General features: G+C 50.0%; 2 protein-coding genes across 7 annotated transcripts in view; both read left to right on the top strand.

Annotated features, from left to right (window-relative positions):
• NCOA3 (nuclear receptor coactivator 3) overlaps positions 1–18,440 on the top strand; it is a 633,192-nt gene that overhangs the window by 431,486 nt on the left and 183,266 nt on the right. For all 6 annotated transcript variants that reach the window (XM_086932604.1, XM_086932603.1, XM_086932607.1 and 3 more), the window contains one exon: positions 15,956–16,127. In XM_086932604.1, the coding sequence (XP_086788730.1) occupies positions 15,956–16,127 (172 nt within the window). The remainder of the gene's footprint in view (positions 1–15,955; positions 16,128–18,440) is intronic.
• On the top strand, positions 1,387–10,878 carry LOC147706181 (uncharacterized). The gene is made up of 2 exons (XM_086932609.1): positions 1,387–2,308; positions 8,809–10,878. The coding sequence occupies exons 1-2, from the start codon at positions 1,951–1,953 to the stop codon at positions 9,474–9,476; spliced, it is 1,026 nt and encodes a 341-aa protein (XP_086788735.1). The 5' UTR covers positions 1,387–1,950; the 3' UTR covers positions 9,477–10,878.

Genomic DNA, 18,440 nt, shown 5'->3' on the forward strand with positions numbered 1-18,440 from the left:
TCGTGGGAACTGAATGTGGTGCTGTCCAGGCTGATGAAGGAACCTTTCGAGCCTATTCATAAGGCTTCACTGCAGCACCTGTCTTGGAAGGCGGCATTCCTCGTGGCCATTACATCGGCCGCAGGGTGAGTGAAATTCAGCCATTGTGTTGCCAGGAACCTTATACTGTATTCCATGCTGCTAAGGTTGTTATGCGTACTCTCCCCAAGTTCCTTCCCAAGATGATTTCCTATTTTCATGTGAATCAGACTATAACTCTACCAACATTTTTCCAGAATCCTTCCAAGGGTATTCGTAGGCCCGACCAATTGTTTGTCAACTATGGGTCGGTCAGGACTGGTCTGGCTACTTTGAAACAGTCCATCTTTAGGTGGATTGTGTCATGTATCCAGCTCTGTTATCAGAAAGCGAATAAGACCTTAGGGGGTAAGCCTAAGGCTCATTCTACCAGGGGCAAAGCTGCTACAACAGCTTTGCTTCGAAATGTTCCCATTGCAGAGATCTGCAGGGCGGCCACTTGGGAGTCGGTCCACACCTTTGCTAAGCATTACTGTCTGGATTCTGATGCCAGAGCAGATGCTCAGGTTGGGCATGCTTCGCTGCGGAATGTGTTCGCATAATAGTGGTGTCTATTTTTCTCCATCGCCGGGTTGTTTTTTGGGATGGGCTTGCCATTCTATTCACTAGATTATGACTATACACAGAGATCCCCTGCTACAGAAGGAGTAGTTTCTTACCTGTAACTCCAGGTTTCGAGGCATATGGGCTGCAGATGGTACATTATGAATAGATCGCCATCTGGTGTTGGGCTCGGATGATTGCACTTGGTTTTGTCTTGGAGAAGTCTTTTGTAGACTGGTGACTCCTCCTTTGGGTGCTAGTGCGCATGGGCATCGGCTCCATCCTTAGATTGTTTTTTTCTGCCATCGGGTTCGGATGAGGATCGAAGCGCTCCAGATCGACTTTGAGAAGAAGTGATATTTCGGCGCGTATTCCCTTTCCAATTCGACGGTATTGTTATCGAACGCGATTTCATTTCCATTCCGACGCGTTTTGACACCAACAATAAAGATTTTCTTCTACGTCGAAGAGACCGGGAGGCCTTTCTCGACGTAGTCCAGCCTGGAGTCCATGGAAAGGACTCCATTTAAGAGATGTCCAAAGTGTGGTGCGAAGTTCCCACACAAGGACCTACACAGGTGTGCAACCTCTACCTATCACCTGAACATGAATCCAGGGACTGCGAAGCCTGCGCAGCATTCTCCTCCAAGTTAATGAGTAGAAACTGTTGACCTCGAAGACACGAGGTTTCGAGAATGCAGTCGGAGGCAATTCCGGGAGCAGTTCGAGGACCAGCACCTCCAAGAAGAAGAGGAACATGAAGACGAGTCGGGGTCGGAAGTGGACGAGTCTGATGTCGAGGAAATCGACGTTCAACAAACCGTGAGTGACGACGTCCCCCTACCAAATAACCGACCCCGTGTGGTACCGACCCCGCCTTCGAGCCCGGTCAGACCACCGAAGAAAGTTTCCGATGCCCCGCCTTCGGGCCCGGCAGCGAAACCAAAACCGAAACTCTCGGCCTCCCACCATGTCGGATCCGTGAAACAGTCGACATAGACATAGACACCGAAGCTCCATACAAAGGAAAGCTCGGCATCGAAACATTCCATTTCGAAACCGAAACATGCTTCGACGTCGAAGACTTATTCAACACCAAAAAAATAGGAATCAAGCAAATTCTCGGTGCCGAAAACACAGAACATTGACGGTCAGAAGCAAAGGCACCTTTCGGAACCAAGAACTTTGGTACCAACAAAGGAGCAGCAAACAGATCCAAAACAAGACTTTGTTTATCGATCCGCAAACTGGCAAAGTAGTGACAAAATCACGAAAAAGAGGAAGAAAGAACAGCTAGATGACAAAGCTCTTCCTCCTAAAAAGAGAACAATGGGGACAAATACAACTCCTCTTTCTCCTCGGCCTAGAGACACACCCTCTTCTCCTATTCCTCACACTATGCCAGCTATTCCTCCACCTTCTACACCAAGACCATCTACACCTCAAACAGATGTAGACAGTGATACAGGGGAGGGAGAACCTCATGGGGATGACAACACTATCCCAGATGAGGAAGACCCATGGGAGAATTATGATGCAGGGTCAGATGATAGCGACCCAGAATTATACCCCTCAAAGCCTTCACCACCTGATGATAATACAGGTTTTGTGCAGTTGATTAATAGGGCAGCAAAATACCATAAGGTAGATTTACATACAGAACCTCAAATAGAGGATTTCCTTTTAGGTTTAAAGTATTTTATTGAAGCAGGGTGGGGTAGGACACAAAGGGGGCAAGGAACAAGTAAACCACAGGAACCGTACAGCAATGCGTATTGTGTAGCAAGTACAGTAATGCAATTACAATTTCGTAAGAGGCCCCATCCGACTCGGGAGCATAGCTTCCCCAACTGTGGTCACTTACAAACAACGAGGGTGGGGGGGAGAGGGGAAGAGGGAAAGGGGAAAAAGGGGGGGGGTGAAGGGAGGGAAGCAACCCCGCTCCAAGAACCAACCCAACCAAACAGAACCCCCAACTACCGAACCCTAACCCACCCCCTGCACCGTGCCAGTATCTACAGTCTCCGCTACATGCAACTCTCCGAAAATCCCCGCTACACAGTACCGACCCCACCCAATCAAGTAGGCGGGTCCGGTGGCGGTGTCAGCCTTAACAACCTAAGGTATCTAGGGCAGGTGATCTCCCGAAACTCGGAACATAACAGGCTGTGAAAGGGCTCCCACAGTTCCTCAAAAGTATCAGTATCCCCCAAGGCTACTAAGGACATCTTCTCCATTCCAAGGACATGCCATAATCTGTGCAGCCAACCAACTACAGAGGGAAGTGTGGTAGTGCGCCAGTGTATGAGAATATTCTGCACCGCTGACCCCAGCGCAATTGCGATCTGTCTACCTCTCTTAGATCTAAGGGGATACATCAGCCCATTCGGCAACCCTAGCAGAACATAGGCCGGGAATCTAGGCAGTTCTATCCCAAAGCATTTGTCTACTTCGCCCAAAACCTCTTCCCAGTAAGGAGCCAGCAGGGGACATTCCCATAGTATGTGTGTTAGCGTACCAGTATTGCCACAGTTGCGCCAGCACGTCCCTGGTATTGCCCTGTCCATCTCGTGCAGTTTCTCCGGGGTACGGTACCAGTAGGTCGAGATTTTAGTGAAGGGTTCCGTAAGACCCGTGTGGTAGGCCGAGTGACGTGCGCGGAAGGAGATGTGTTCCCATTCTTTATGGCTCAACACGCGCCCGAGCTCGCGCTCCCAACGTTCCCGACCGGGGTTGTGAATATGAAAGGAGGGGGGTTGCAGCATTTTATACAGGTCTGAGATCAGTTTAGCGTCCGACGTGCGAGTAATTAACCAACGCTCATACGCAGTGATTTCCCGGTGTGCCGCGTCGCGCACTTGGGGTTGTAATGCCCAGTGGCGTGCCTGCATGTATCGCATGCGCTCCGTTTCCGGGAGGCCATAATCCCTCCTCAGGTCCGGGAAGGGGACAACCCCCTCAGGGCAATACAAGTGATAGAGTGCAGCAGCGGGCCACCCGCCATCGCTCATAAGCGCCCTGCTCCATCCCGGGGCCGAAGTCCGGGTTGCCAATGAGCGGCGTAAAGGGAGAGGGGAAGGTGGTAAGCTCGCACCTGGCAGCCAACGAGTCCCACGTCCGGAGCGGGACCCGCGTTACCAGAGACGCATAGAGATTGGGGGGGTCGATGGGCCCGCTTCAAGAATGGTACTTCCTGCAGCGTCCTTCCCGCCACCGCCTGGTCCTGGAACAGCCAGTGCTTATCAGACTCCCACCGGCTCCATTCCACTAGATAGCGGAGCTGAGCGGCATGGAAATATTTCCGCAAGTCCGGTATCCCCAGCCCCCCAGATTCCGGTGACAGCATAGCGATGCTTCTCTTGATCCTCGGCCTGCGGCCCTGCCACACGAACCGCGCGATGGCAGCCTGTGTCTCCGCAAGCCACCCCGCGGGGGGCTGGAGCGGCAACGCCCTAAAAAGGTAAAGCACCTGAGGCAGGAGAGTCATCTTCACCGCGGCCACCCTACCCAGCAACGACAGCGTGCCCTTATCCCATCGGCCCAATTCCTCCCTGATTTTCGCGCCCAGCACCGCGTAATTGGCCGTGACCATCTCCGGGAGGGAGGGCGCCAATAGGATCCCCAAGTACGGGATCCGGTCCCTGGACCAGCTCAGAGGGTAAAGCCTCTGTAGTTCCGTTCTGGTGGCGTTAGTAAGCGAAATGTCAAGGGCGGCCGACTTCCCCAGGTTCACCTTGAAGCCCGCCACGTCGGCGAATAAGTTCAATTCCTCTACACAGGCCGGCAGCGATCTCCGCGGGTCATCCAGCGTCAGAATGACATCATCCGCGTACAGGCTGATCGCATGATGGAATGCACCCATCTTGACACCGACAATGTCGGGGTTCTGCCTGACCCTCTGAGCAAAGGGCTCCATGTACAGGGCAAAGAGCAGAGGGGAGAGAGGGCACCCCTGTCTCGTACCCCGCTCAATGGGGAAGGGTCGAGAGCTGCCGCCGTTCACCCGGACTACCGCAGAGGGGAACCAGTAACAATTGAAGATCAGATGACGGAACTTCTCCCCAATCCCGAATTTGCTCAGGACCTTCTCTAGGTAGGGCCAGTGCACCCTGTCGAAAGCCTTCTCCGCGTCTATGGACAGGAGCATCCTCTCCCCAGGGATCCTGGAAGCCTTCTCGAGGATGTGCGTCACCCTCTTTGTGTTATCTACTGTTTGCCTACCGGGCACGAAGCCCGCTTGGTCCGAGTCAACCATGCCCGGGAGGTGCAACGCCAGGCGTGCGGCTAATATACTGGTGAACACTTTCAAATCTGTGTTCAGTAGCGAAATGGGACGGTAGGACCCACAGGCGGTCCTGTCCTTACCCGGCTTCGGAATCACGGAAACCGTGGCCTGGAGAAATTCGGAGGGGATGGCTCCCGGTTCTGCGAAGGAGTTAAAAAGGCGGGTCAGTAGAGGCGTCAGTTCCTGACAGAAGGTTTTATAGAACAGCGGGATAAAGCCATCCGGACCCGGGGCCTTGCCCAATTTAAGCCGGGATATCGCCGTGATCACCTCCTCGATACGGATGTCACGCTCCAGATACTGAGCCTGCTCCTGAGACAACGACGGGAGCGGGACCGAGTCCAGATAGGCCATCTCAGCCCGGGCCGAGGGGGCCTCCCCGGTGTAGAGGTCAGCATAAAAGCTGCGAAAGACGTCTGCTATTTGCACATCAGCCGTGACCCTACCACCGGTCGGGTCCACCAGTTCCCTCACACGGTGCTGCTGGTGTTGCACCCTAAGTTTATTAGCCAGGAGCCGCCCACACCGATCGCCCCCTGTATAATATTTGTGTTTCAGGCGAAGCATCGCATACTCCGCCCGGTCCGTGTCAAGGGCCGCCAGGAGTTTCCGTGCCGCCTTCAGCTGCCTCCACACCCTGGGGGCCCCTGTCCTGTGATGAACCTGCTCCAGCTCCCTCACCTGCTGGGTGAGCTCATCTCTCTTGAGCTGTCGGTCCCTATTCTCGGCCGAGGAAATCGCTATAAATTCGCCTCGGAGCACCGCCTTCAGGGCTGCCCACTGTGTCGCACGAGAAGTATCCCCAGTATCATTTATGGTCTGAAAATCCAAAATGGCCGCCCGGATCTGATCCACCACCGACCGCCTGTGCAAAAGCGTGTCCCGGAGCCGCCAGACCCCTCTCGGCCGGACCACCGGGGGCAGAGTGAAAGCGCCCTCCACCGGGGCGTGGTCAGAAAGAGAGAGGACCCCCATGTCCACACTTGAAGCCAAAGGGAGCATTGGGCCCGATACAAGGAGATGATCTAATCGCGCATAAGATCTATGGGCATGTGAGAAGTAAGAGTATGCGCGGGTGGTGGGGTGGAGGTGGCGCCACATGTCATGCAGATCCAGCTCCTCAAGTCGAGCTCGAATCGAGCCCGAAAGCTCACCCAACTGGTGGCGCCGCTGCACAGACCTGTCCACCGCCGCATCGAAAACCAGGTTCAAATCACCCCCCAACACTATGTGCCTATCAGAGGTGGATGCCACGTCCTCCAAAGCCCTGTGTAAGAATTGGTCCTGGTGATCATTGGGGCAGTAGACGGTGCCAACAGTCAGTGCTAAACCCCCCATCTTGATCCTGTACACCAGAAGTCTCCCCTTCTGTTCTGCTACCCTGCACACGACCTCTCCCCTGAACCCTCTAGAAAACAAGATCGCCACCCCTGCCGTCTTGGAGGCGCTAGAGGAGAACAGCTGCGTGGGGAACTTAGGGGTACGCATCCTCGAGCAGTCCTTAGCCAGCAAATGGGTCTCCTGCAACAGACAGATATCCGCTTGTGAGTTTTCCAACAAGGATAACACTGCCCGCCTCTTAACCGGATTATTCAGCCCTTTCACATTGAGAGTAAGCACCTTAAGAGCCATCAAGGAGGGGGATCAATGGAGCACATTTCAAGAGGCAAAGCCCCGCAGGCAAACACAGAAGGCACCACTCGAGGCCTCAAAACAGAGCAACTTTGAACCGTCCACTGGCACAGTACAGTCCCCGAACCCCAACACCCCACAACTAGAAAACCCCCCCTCGTCCCCACACTACCAAATCTACACCACCCCCCGCAGCTGCCCCCCCCCTCTAGTCCCCAAAATCAAAACATCTGCCCGCCTGTCCCAACCCCATTCCCTGCTACTCAAACTTTTCAAAAAAGACATTGTCCCAGTCCGGCCCGTAACGGGCAGGGCCGTGGTAAATCAGTCTAGTGGACGTCCAGCCACCTCCTCCAGCACTCGCCATCCCTCCCAGCCCACCCCCCGGAACCCCGCACCTGCAAGAGGAATAAGCTAAAGTAGACTCCCCCCGGAGTGAGTTCAGGCCGTCAGGGCCACTTCGCCGTTCGCCGCCACTCTGGAGGCCTCCTGGATGGCGGCCTCCATGTCCGCCCTGATCACGGGCGAGCCCGGACGCTCCGAAGGAGGAGAGGTCCCCCCTCCAGCTTGCTGCCATCCGTCACGAGTGCTTCGCCTCCGCCGCGGAGCCGGGGTATCTGTATCCGATGCTGTGAGGCCCAACACCGCGCAGACATCCTGGAGGGACCGAAGCCGATGCAAAACACCGTTCCATCGGAAGATCAGACGGAAGGGGTGCCCCCAAGAGTACTGTGTCCCTCGTTCCCGGAGGAAGTCAGTGGCGATCTTGAATGATTTCCTCTTCTGCAGCGTGACTGTAGATAAGTCCTGAAACAGGGTCACAGGGTGGTCCCGGAATCGGAAAGATTGCTGCCCTCGTGCTTCTCGGAGGATTCGCTCCTTCAAGGGAAAGTTCGGGAGGAAGGCCAGAATGTCCGGGGCGGGCGCCGTAGCTCTGCGGGGGCGGCCCACCCGATGTGCTCGGTCTATGCGGATCCGAAAGTCCTCCGACTCTCCCAGGATCGCACGAAAGAGGGCCACTAGATAAGCAGTCACGTCTTCACCCTCCTCACCGGACGGCACACCGCGGACCCGTATGTTGTTCCGCCTGGACCGATTTTCAAGGTCCTCGGCGTGGGCCTGTAGCTCAATCTGTTGCTCCCGCAGTCGCAGAACTTCCTGCTGCAGATGGGTGATCTCTTTATCCCTGGAGTGACCCGCTTCCTCCACTGTGTTCACACGTTCCCCCAGGGAGTCCATCTCTCTCCGTACTTCGCGGACCTCCCCGGCCACCTCACGCTTGAGCGTTTGAAAGTCCTCCCGAAGGGAGCTAAAGAGCGATTCGAGAAATTATCTCGTCACCGGGGGTTCTCCGCCATCTGCACTCCTGGTCGGGGCCGGGGAGGTCGTGGCGGGTTGGGTTCCACCGCTGCGTAGGGCGCCGCGTCCCAGCATGTCCGGCAAGGTTCGGTCGCCCCGTCGCTGTCCCCTAGCGTTCGACATTGCAGCTGAGTAGAGGACGTTGAGGGCAAAGAAAGCAGCTATATGCTAGTCGGGGGCAGCGCCACTTAAAGAGCACCAGGAAGGCCGAGCTGCCCGGGCGGAGACCACAAAATGGCCGCTCTGTGATGTCGAGGGGCCAACGCCCAATATGGAGAACCCCTCTCCGTCTCCGATCCGGGACCCAAAATTCGGCCAGTGGGCAAAGTCACTGTGCGATGGCCGCCGGGGGCCACGGCCTCAGGGGGAGATCTGCCCCGGGAGCCCCGCTCCGCTGCTCCGCTCAGACAACCGGCCGGAGCGGCCTCTCCCAGCGGGCCTCTTCAATCCACGGGCTGGCGTAGTGAAGCGATGTCGACTCCGCCTCCGCCCCTCACCTCCGCTCTGCTCCGTTCCGCACAACCGCCATCGGACAACTCCGAGCCGTTCGCGAAGCCGTTGCAGACTCCCACTCCGACAGTTCATGCACCGCTGCGGGCTTCACACACAGGCGGCTGGGCGCTCCGTCACGCTCCGAGGGTCGGGAGACTCGCGGCTTCCAGCTCGCACACGGGCCATTCAGCGAGCCCCAACCCGAGCTTCACCGGTCAGGAACACACCCCCGACGGCGCAAACCGGGCTCAGCAGTCGCTCCACACCTCCACCGTGGGCACCAGGCTCAGTCCCCGTGTGATCCGGGGGGGAATCAGCGGTTACAAGCGGTGCAGGGATTCAGGGGTCCGGGAGCTCTCGGCAAGTGCGACCTCTCAGCCCGCCATCTTGGCCACGCCCATCCGAGGATTTCCTTTTAGAAACGCTACCTGCTGCACAAAGAACATCAGGTACTCTACCTATGCTGAAAGGTCTTCTCAGTCACACAGCAGATATATTCAAAGACCCTGTGAGGGCTAGGGTATTAAACCCAAGAATTGATACAAAATATAAGGCAGTCCCAAAGGACCTAATATTTATCAAAGGACAGGTACCTCTGGACTCGCTTATAGTTACAAACGCTCGTAAAAGAGCAAACTCATTATCTACAGGAGAAGCTCCTCCTCCTGATAAGGAGTCAAAGTTAATAGAAGCATCGGGCAAAAGAGTAGCATCCCAAGCAGCAAACAGCTGGCGCATAGCTAATACACAAGCGCTACTTGCACGCTATGATAGAGCACATTATGACGAGTTAGAAAAACTCATCACACATCTCCCTAAGGAACATCAAAAAAGGGCAGACCAGCTTATACAGGAAGGGAAGATAATAACCAACACTTCCATTAAGTGCGCCTTAGACGCGGCAGACACTACAGCAAGATCCATCAACACCAGTATCGTGTTAAGAAGACATGCATGGCTTAGGGTCTCAGGGTTCAAACAAGAAGTACAAACATCTTTATTGAACCAACCTTTTGATCAAAAAACACTTTTCGGCTCTGGTACAGATGAGACTTTAGAAAAGATTAAAAAAGACACAAACGGCTAAATCAATGGGAGCATTACAACAGCCAACTCAAAGGGGTTCCTTTCGTAGGTCCACCTATAGAGGGGGGTCAAAAAATACAGGCACAAGCCAGCAATCTACCTCTTTTACACCAACATCACCCAGAGGTAATTCAAGAGGCAGTTACAGAGGTAACAACAAAAAGGGTAGAGGTCGGGGAAATAACAACCGCAACTCCCCAACCCCAAAACAGTAACTTAATACAACTCCCCCCAGACCATATAACACCGGTCGGGGGACGTTTATCACAGTTCCTACCTGTCTGGGAAAACATAAGACAGGTGGGTGAGACAAATTATCCAACATGGTTATTGCCTGGAACTCACAGCTACCCCACCAAACATCCCCCCCAGACAGCGTCCAATGAGTCAAGATCATCTGACATTGTTAAAACAAGAAGTACTATCACTGCTACAAAAGCATGCCATAGAGAAGGTTCCAAAACATCAGCAAGGGACAGGAGTATACTCTCTATACTTCCGTCTTTTTTGGGGATTAGGGTCTCTAAGACCAATCTTAGACCTCAGACCTCTCAATGCATACATAAACTCAGAACATTTCCACATGGTCACGCTCCAACAAGTACTTCCTTTACTGAAGAAAGGGGACTTTCTTTCTACACTGGACCTAAAAGACGCTTACTTTCACATCCCAATTCACAAAGCCCACAGAAAATACCTCAGGTTTGTAGTAGAAGGACAACATTATCGGTTCAAAGTCCTTCCGTTTGGGGTCACAACGGCACCAAGGGTGTTCACAAAATGCCTAGTAGTAGTTGCAGCACACCTAAGAAGACAACAAATACATGTCTTCCCTTACTTGGACGATTGGCTATTAAAGGCCAAGTCACAGGAAGAATGTCTTCAGAACACACAGAAGACCATTCAATTGCTGCACCAGCTAGGGTTTACGGTGAACTACAAAAAATCCCATCTACAACCAAACAAGGTTCAACAATACCTAGGTGCTACTATAGACACAGAAAGAGCCAAAGCATACCCCAATCCAATCAGGATCTAAACAAGGATCACGTTGATCCAAAAATTTCAACCACAACACTCACTAACAGCTGGAGTGTTCATGCAGCTGTTAGGGATGATGTCCTCCTGCATACTGCTTATACCATATGCCAGACTACAAATGCGTCCACTGCAAGAGTGTCTGGCGACACAGTAGAATCAGGCGCAAGGTCAGATTACAGATCTGGTGTTGGTAGACGACCGCACACATCGCTCTCTGAAGTGGTGGAACACAACAAACATTTACAAGGGGCGGTCGTTCCTAGAACCGATTCCACAAGTGATACTAACAGCGGACACATCGCTCACCAGATGGGGAGCGCATATGGACAAATATACAGTGCAGGGAAAATGGAGTGTACAGCAAAAAAGACAAAACATCAATTATTTGGAACTACTAGCAGTATTTCTAGCATTAAAAGCTTTCCAAATGCAAATACTCAACAAAGCAGTCCTGATCAGAACAGACAACATGACTGCAATGTATTCTATTCAAAAACAGGGGGGGACACACTCTCTACAACTATCCAGACTAGCACAGGACATTTGGAGATGGGCCATTCCTCAAAAGATCTATCTGTTAGCCGAACACCTACCAGGAGTTCAAAATCAGATAGCAGACATCCTAAGCAGAGAGTCAGAACAAATACACGAATGGGAACTGCACAACCAAATACTGCAGCCATTCTTCCAAAGATGGGGACAACCAGAGATGGATCTCTTTGCTACTCATCAGAACGCAAAATGCCAAAACTTCGCATCCAGGTACCCACACCACCGGTCCCAGGGCAATGCGCTATGGATAAATTGGTCCAACAAATTTGCTTACGCTTTTCCTCCTCTCCCGCTAATTCCATTAGTGGTTCGCAAACTGCAACACATTAAATGACAAAGATACTAGTAGCACCCACGTGGGCAAGACAGCCGTGGTTCACCACGCTACTGCAACTCTCACAGGTGCCACATCAAAAACTGAGATTACCCATGCACCTTACACAGAACCATGGGGAAATAATGCACCCAGATCCCAAACAATTGAACCTAGCCATCTGGCTCCTGAGGTCATAGAATTTGGATACTTAGATTTACCTCCAAACTGAATGGAAATCATTAAGCAAGCAAGACGTCCTACCACCAGAGCATGCTATGCAGCAAAGTGGAAAAGGTTTGCTGTATACTGTAACAGTAACCACATCAATCCTCTGGAAGCATCCACTAAACAGATTATTTGCTATTTACTACACTTGCAGCAATGTAACCTAGCGTACACCTCTATTAGAGTACATCTTGCAGCTATAGCGGCGTACCTACAAAACAGACAACATCTTTTCCTGTTTAAAGTACCAGCAATAAAAGCTTTCATGGAAGGCCTCAAGAGTCATTCCACCAAGACTACCGCCTTCCCCAGTCTGGAATCTCAACATAGTTCTTACCAGAATAATGGGACCACCTTTCGAACCTATGCATAGGTGTCGAATACAATTCCTCACATGGAAGGTGGCCTTTCTTATAGCTATTACTTCACTCAGAAGAGTAAGTGAATTGCAAGCGTTTACAATACAAGAACCATTTATGCAGTTACACCAAAATAAAGTGGTTCTTAGAACAAACCCAAAATTCTTGCCTAAAGTAATTTCAGCATTCCACATCAATCAGCCAGTGGAACTACCGGTCTTCTTTCCAAAACCACAGACTGTAGCAGAAAGGGCCCTACATACATTAGATGTCAGAAGGGCAATATTGTACTACATAGAAAGAACACAAACTTTCAGAAAAACAAAACAACTATTTGTAGCGTTTTCTCCTACACATAAGGGCAATCCCATCTCTAAAGCAGGCATTGCCAGGTGGATTGTAAAATGTATACAAATATGCTACTTAAAAGCAAAGAGGACATTAACTGTTCCTCCTAGAGCTCACTCTACCCGTAAACTAGGAGCATCTATGGCATTCTTAGGAAACATTCCCCTAGATGACATATGCAAAGCAGCTACCTGGGTTACACCGCATACCTTCACAAAACACTGCTGTGTAGATGTGCAGGCAACACAACAGGCTAGAGTGGGACAAGCTGTATTAAAGACTTTATTTCAGACTGTTGCAACACACTAGTGACCACCGCTAGGGAGATAACTGCTGTATAGTCTATTCATAATGTACCATCTGCAGCCCATATGCCTCGACGGAATATGCTACTTACCAGTATGCATCTGTTCTTGGCATAGAGGGCTGCAGAGTGGTACATGCCCTCCCAGCCTCCCCGGAAACCTGTGTCTGTTCCAACACTATCTTATTTAGATACACTTACATGGGCATTTCTATCTGTATTCTATCATACTACTCCATCTAACCCTACTATGGCAAAACAATCTAAGGATGGAGCCGATGCCCATGCGCACTAGCACCCAAAGGAGGAGTCACCAAGATACAAAAGACTCTCCAAGACAAAAACAAGTGCAATCATCCGAGCTCAACACCAGATGGTGATCTATTCATAATGTAACACTCTGCAGCCCTCTATGCCAAGAACAGATGCATACTGGTAAGTAGCAGATTCCTTCTGTAGTAGGGGTATCTGTTAGTTATAAGCGCCCGCCCTCCTCCCCGGTGAAGAAAATGGTACTGTGATGTAAGCTACAGGCCTTGCTTTATGCACCTTCAAAAAGAACTGAAAGTAAAAGGAGTGGACTGTGCATGCTGGGATACTGAGGGTCTCTAGAGAGTTCCTTAAAGGCACGGTATCCCTTTTCCAGACATATAATGGCAGCCTATGGAGGCTTGTCTGTCCATTCCTTCCTCTCTATCATTTCAAGGATTGGTGAGGGGAGGAAAGTTTCTCTAAAGGGGGGGAAACTTGACAGATTGTGTTACATGTGTTAGGAATATCCTTGGCATTTCTAGTTGAAGTACTGGACAGTGTAGCCTTGTAGGTACATGCTGCATTATTGTCTCATGTTCTCTTAAGTGTCTATGCAGGACTGCAATGAAGACGGCTTAAGAGATTATTTTTGATTGCTCCGGGGTCCACGCACATGGGCGGGACTATTCACTAGATTAGGACTATAACAGATACCCCTACTACAGAACTGGAGTTACTGGACAGAAACTACTCCATGTTCTCTAGGTACATGTATAAATAAATCCATCACTGGAATCCTTGTTGGTGTATTAATACGAGGTGTTTGATACCAAACACCATAGGTTTCAGTGAAGCCATCATGTAGTTCGGAAAATTGTTTCGACTAATGCCCATGACATTCTTTAAGATGGTTTCCCTGTTTACTTGTACTATCAGTAATTTTACTGGCCAGCACAGGGGCATATCTGCTCATGCGGCTATGTGCTTACTTGTAAAATAATGCACCCTATTTTAGGGAGGCAAGGCCTGCTGTAGGGATGACATACACATGTTACTTGCAGAGTTAGGGGATATGGTACACAGGGTGTGAGCCATTGCGTGTTTCACTTTATAGAGCACCTTGTCACACAGCATGCAGTGGCAGTCTGCGTGGGTTTGGTGTGGGGTCCCTTAGAGTGGTACAATTTATGCTGCATCTCTTAGGGACCCTCTTTAGTACCTATGCCCTAGGTACCATGGGTAGCATTTACTAGGGACTAAGAGGTGCAAATGGCCTGATCAAGGCACCGGGGACCCTTTTAGCAGGAGCCAAGTGCACTTCAGTAAAAGTTGCATCAAATACCAGGCAAAAAGTGGGGGAACTACTGCAACAAAGGCCCATTTTCTACAATGCTTATCTGTGGTGTAAAACTCCTGATGCACCAGCCCCGGAAGGACCTCCAGCAGGGGATTAGCAAGTACTTTATTTGGCCTTCTAATATCCACGTTTAGCATTGAGAGTGGGCGATAAGATAAGATCAGGGCTGGTCCCTATCTGTCTTGGTATTCAAGACTATTAGAGCTTCTCTGATTGAAGCTTGAAGTAGCCCTACCTAACAAGCCTCATTGTACACCACCAGTAATTTAGCCACCACCAGGGTTTGTAATTTTGGTAAGTCTCAGCTGGAAGCCCATTCCTTACCCGGGGTTTTTGCAGTTGGCATCTCCTCTTCCACCACCAAGATCTTTTCTTTAATGGGGCAGAAAATGCCTCTTTGGTCTGGTGGCAGCCAGCATAGTCTTAGGCCCACCAAATAGGCAGCCATATTCTGCCCGGCACCTATTTTCCTATACAAGTTGCTCATATGCTGGGTGGGCAACCCATATGTGCCCTTGTTTGTCCCAAAGTTCTAAAATGGCGCCTGAGAGGTATCCCTCTTGAGCAGCTACACTAATATTCTGCTAGACTTGACCCTCTCTAACCGCTGCTAATAAGTCCTGCTTGTGTTCCTCTACAAGTGTTCTCACGTCTCCATAAGGGTTGCTTGGCAGGCTATCTATTCTGTTAAAATGTGCTTCTGCGTAGTGTGCATCGCCTCCACGGTTTTTAATTTCATCTTGTGTACACAGCGACTGCTCTAGTTCTTTGGAGGTTAACCCATTTATCTGGAACTGATCTTCTCTCTGTGCTACCACCATCCTGGGCTCCCATTTCTCTGCCATGCAACTAGTCGTATCCTTGTTAGTCTTGAAGTAGTCGGGGATTACATCTGCAAGCCCCTCAATGTAACATCAGTCAGCATCTCTTCATGGAGACACCTTAGTGGTACTCTGGTTAGCATGGGCTACACCTCTCTCGATGTCTTTCTTCTAGCTCTCAGGCTGCATCACTGGCAACACCTCCCTTGTTCCACCTGGAGGCACACAAGTAGCCCCGCACCAGCAGCTCACCACAGCTTTAGATCTCGTGGATGGTGTCGAGAGCACACCGCCATCAGCTTTTTCAGGATATTCGCTGCGTGGAGCAGAACTTGTTGCAAAGGCGGCTACACAGTCATCTTGCTAGGCCACACCCTCCGCTCCTGCCTGGTTAATAATAGATGCAGTAATCCTGTCTTCTGAGGCTGTTGTTTTGGGCTCTTGTCAAGCAGACTTTATTGTCCCCTCTCTGCTATCCTTTTTGGTCTTGGTATGCAATAAATGCAACCTAACAGTTCATACAATATATCAGTTTATTCCAACTTTCCTATTGCATGTGTGTTGCAAACACTATTGCTTGTTATCAAGCACTACTTGAAACTGTCCCTCTCCCAGAGCTTTGCTTAAGCGCTCCTAAAGTTCTGTTTGAAGTGATAAATAAAAAAAGGATGCTCCCTGATTAATTTCTGTGTTTATCTTTTCTAGCACTATTGTGGTACCATGTTAGTTTTGCAAATTGTGTCCAAGTATTAATTAGGTATGTGTAAAAGAGGTGTGCCCGTGTCACTGTCACCTTGAACCAGAATGCTAGACAACATAGACCTTTGTCTGCCTCTGATTCTCTTGACACACAATTTCTTTGTATGAGTTTAAACTTAAAAGAAAACCATCTGATTGCTTTTTAGACAACTTGTGAGAAATTCCTTGGATGAACTCTTATGCCCACCATCCACTGTGGAAGGCCTGACTGATGAAAGAACTCTGCTTGATCAACTGCATACTTTACTTAGTAATACAGATGCCACTGGCCTAGAGGAAATAGATCGTGCATTGGGGATACCTGATCTTGTTAATCAAGTAAGTATATTTAGATAAACTATCTTTGTTTTAGCATTTTACACAAGACTGTTGGAAATGTTATTCATATTTATTTTCTGTTACCGTTCTGGGCAGCTCGCATCAACAAAAGATTTTTAATACTGTGAGAGATGGGGTAATGTGACCATTTCACTTCAGGAGTAGAGTTTATATCAATACAAGAATTTCAAAATGGGTCTTTACTGTCAAAATAACTTGGTGGTTGATTTTTTTTATATAAATGTTTGACTTTTTAAGTATATTACAAACAAATTGGCAGCAAAACGTAGCCGGCATATTCAGTGAGACGTCTGTGTTATACATGGACGACAGCAGTGGACAAGCAAACAACTGTAACACATCTTTGGACATCATTGTGAGGCCCTCCCGGTCTCGCAACCCACCCCCTCTCCTTGAGAGATCATTGTGAATCAGTGAGAGAGAGTCCCTAGTATGTGAGCCATGGTTTCCATATTTTCCAAAACTTTTTGGGGCAACCCCTTGCTTTATAAGTCGTCTTTGCCCCCAACATGTACATATCCATGCTTTGTTTCCATTTAATCAGAGATAGGTACGCCACTGCCCCCCATGCCTTAGCCAAGTCACGTTTTGCTACCACTAATCCTAATTGCAGTAGGGTTAACTTAGGTTTGGGGAGGTCATTTCAGTGGAGATTTCAAACCAAACATACTGGCGATTAAGTGCAATCGCCTCTCCTAGGACATTTCCCAGTTCTTCCAGCAAAGTAGCCTAATGCAATTAAATCTTCTGACAATCCCACACTGTGTGAAAATAATGTACCTGCAGACGCCCTACAGCACAAACAGTCAGGTGTTTCTGCCCTCCCTATACAGTGCAATCGCGCTCTGTCGTTATATGCTCTGTGTAGACACTTCAATTGGATCAGTCGAGCCGGGGGTGCATCAATGCCATTTCCCAATCTAAATCCTCCAACTCCCCGAGCTTCGATTCCCACTTCACCCGTAGCTTCTGCAACGTGTCTGGTTTGTCAATTATGATCATTCTATATGTCCAGGAAACAGCCTTCTCCACCAGTTCCCTTGTCAGGAGTCGCCCCTCCAAAGGTGTGTATTCGGGGATTTCAGTAGCGTCTGTGTTGTGCTCTGCATGCATGGGCCAGTTGTAGGTATTTGTAGTGTTGAGTCTTGTTGGTCATATGTAGCCTAAAGGTGTGGGAAAGTAACCAACTCTTGACGGTGCAGTATGTTCTTAAGTTGTGAGAAGCCTAGTAAATACCACTGTTTAAAACCACAGAATTTTGTGATTTCCTGAACCCGGGTCCCCACCCAGAGTGGGGTTTCCCTTGTGACACAGCCATCCCATTTCATTTGTCGCTCCGTCTGTTTCCATGCTGTCACCACTATCTGCGTTGCTGTCAGGAGCTGCACCGCTCCTCTCCCCCTTATAAGTAATGTGTATATGGGCGTTTGGTGAACTGTGTACGTTCAAGTGCGTAGTTGGGGTGATATTTCTTAGTGTTGCCATCCATTCAGAACAACCGGGTGCGCTGCCCTGTAATACGCCCGAAGATCGTGCTGGGAGATACCATTGTTGCATTGATTACGTTGTAGCAGCGCCAGTGCTATTCTCGGAGGTCTCCCAGCCCAGAGAAACGTGTGTAATAGATCATCGATTTTATTGAACACTTCCACCTGAATGCGCGGATAGGTGTTTTGCAGTACATAGAGAAATTGTGGGAGCACTATCATTTTATATAGTGCTGCCCTACCTAGCAACGTCAGTGGCAAGGTCTTCCACCTCTCCACGTCCACTCGAAAATCCCTGAATGCCCTGTAGAGATTGCGATCCAGCGCCATAAGTTATGTTCGTTGTAACATAGATCCCTAGATATTTGATGCCCTTCTGCGCTAGCTGGAGTTGACTTGTGCCTTTAGTATCTGCTCCTTTTGTCTACTGGATAGAGGTGTGATTTCCCCCAATTAATCCTGTACCACGCATGTGCACCATATGTCTCACAGCTGTCCATGATTGTAGGGAGTTTTTCCGGGTTTGTGACGCACATTAATATGTCTGCATATAGGGACATACGTTCGTCGGTCTCCTCATTCTCTTCATTCCTGAGCCCGTGATGTCCTGGTGGGATCGGATCACACAGGCAAGTGGTTCTAACACCAGGGCTAAAAGCAAGGGATATAGCGGGAAGCCCAGTCGAGTACCTCTCCCTTTTGGGAATTCCTGCAACACTACCCCATTGACTCTAACCCTGGCCACGGGTCTCTCATAAAGTAGTGATCCAACGTCTGGATACCGGACCAAAGATAAGAAAAGGCC

This window comes from Lissotriton vulgaris, chromosome 7 (assembly GCF_964263255.1).
Source record: "Lissotriton vulgaris chromosome 7, aLisVul1.2, whole genome shotgun sequence".
In the NCBI taxonomy this organism is placed as follows: Eukaryota; Metazoa; Chordata; class Amphibia; order Caudata; family Salamandridae; genus Lissotriton; species Lissotriton vulgaris.

Excerpts from the sequence above, each read along its gene's own strand:
- LOC147706181 (XM_086932609.1), top strand. The coding sequence starts at position 1,951 with ATGGGGACAAATACAACTCCTCTTTCTCCTCGGCCTAGAGACACACCC. Across the intron at positions 2,309-8,808 it reads AATAGAGGATTTCCTTTTAG|AAACGCTACCTGCTGCACAA; the intron begins GTTTAAAGTATT and ends ATTTCCTTTTAG.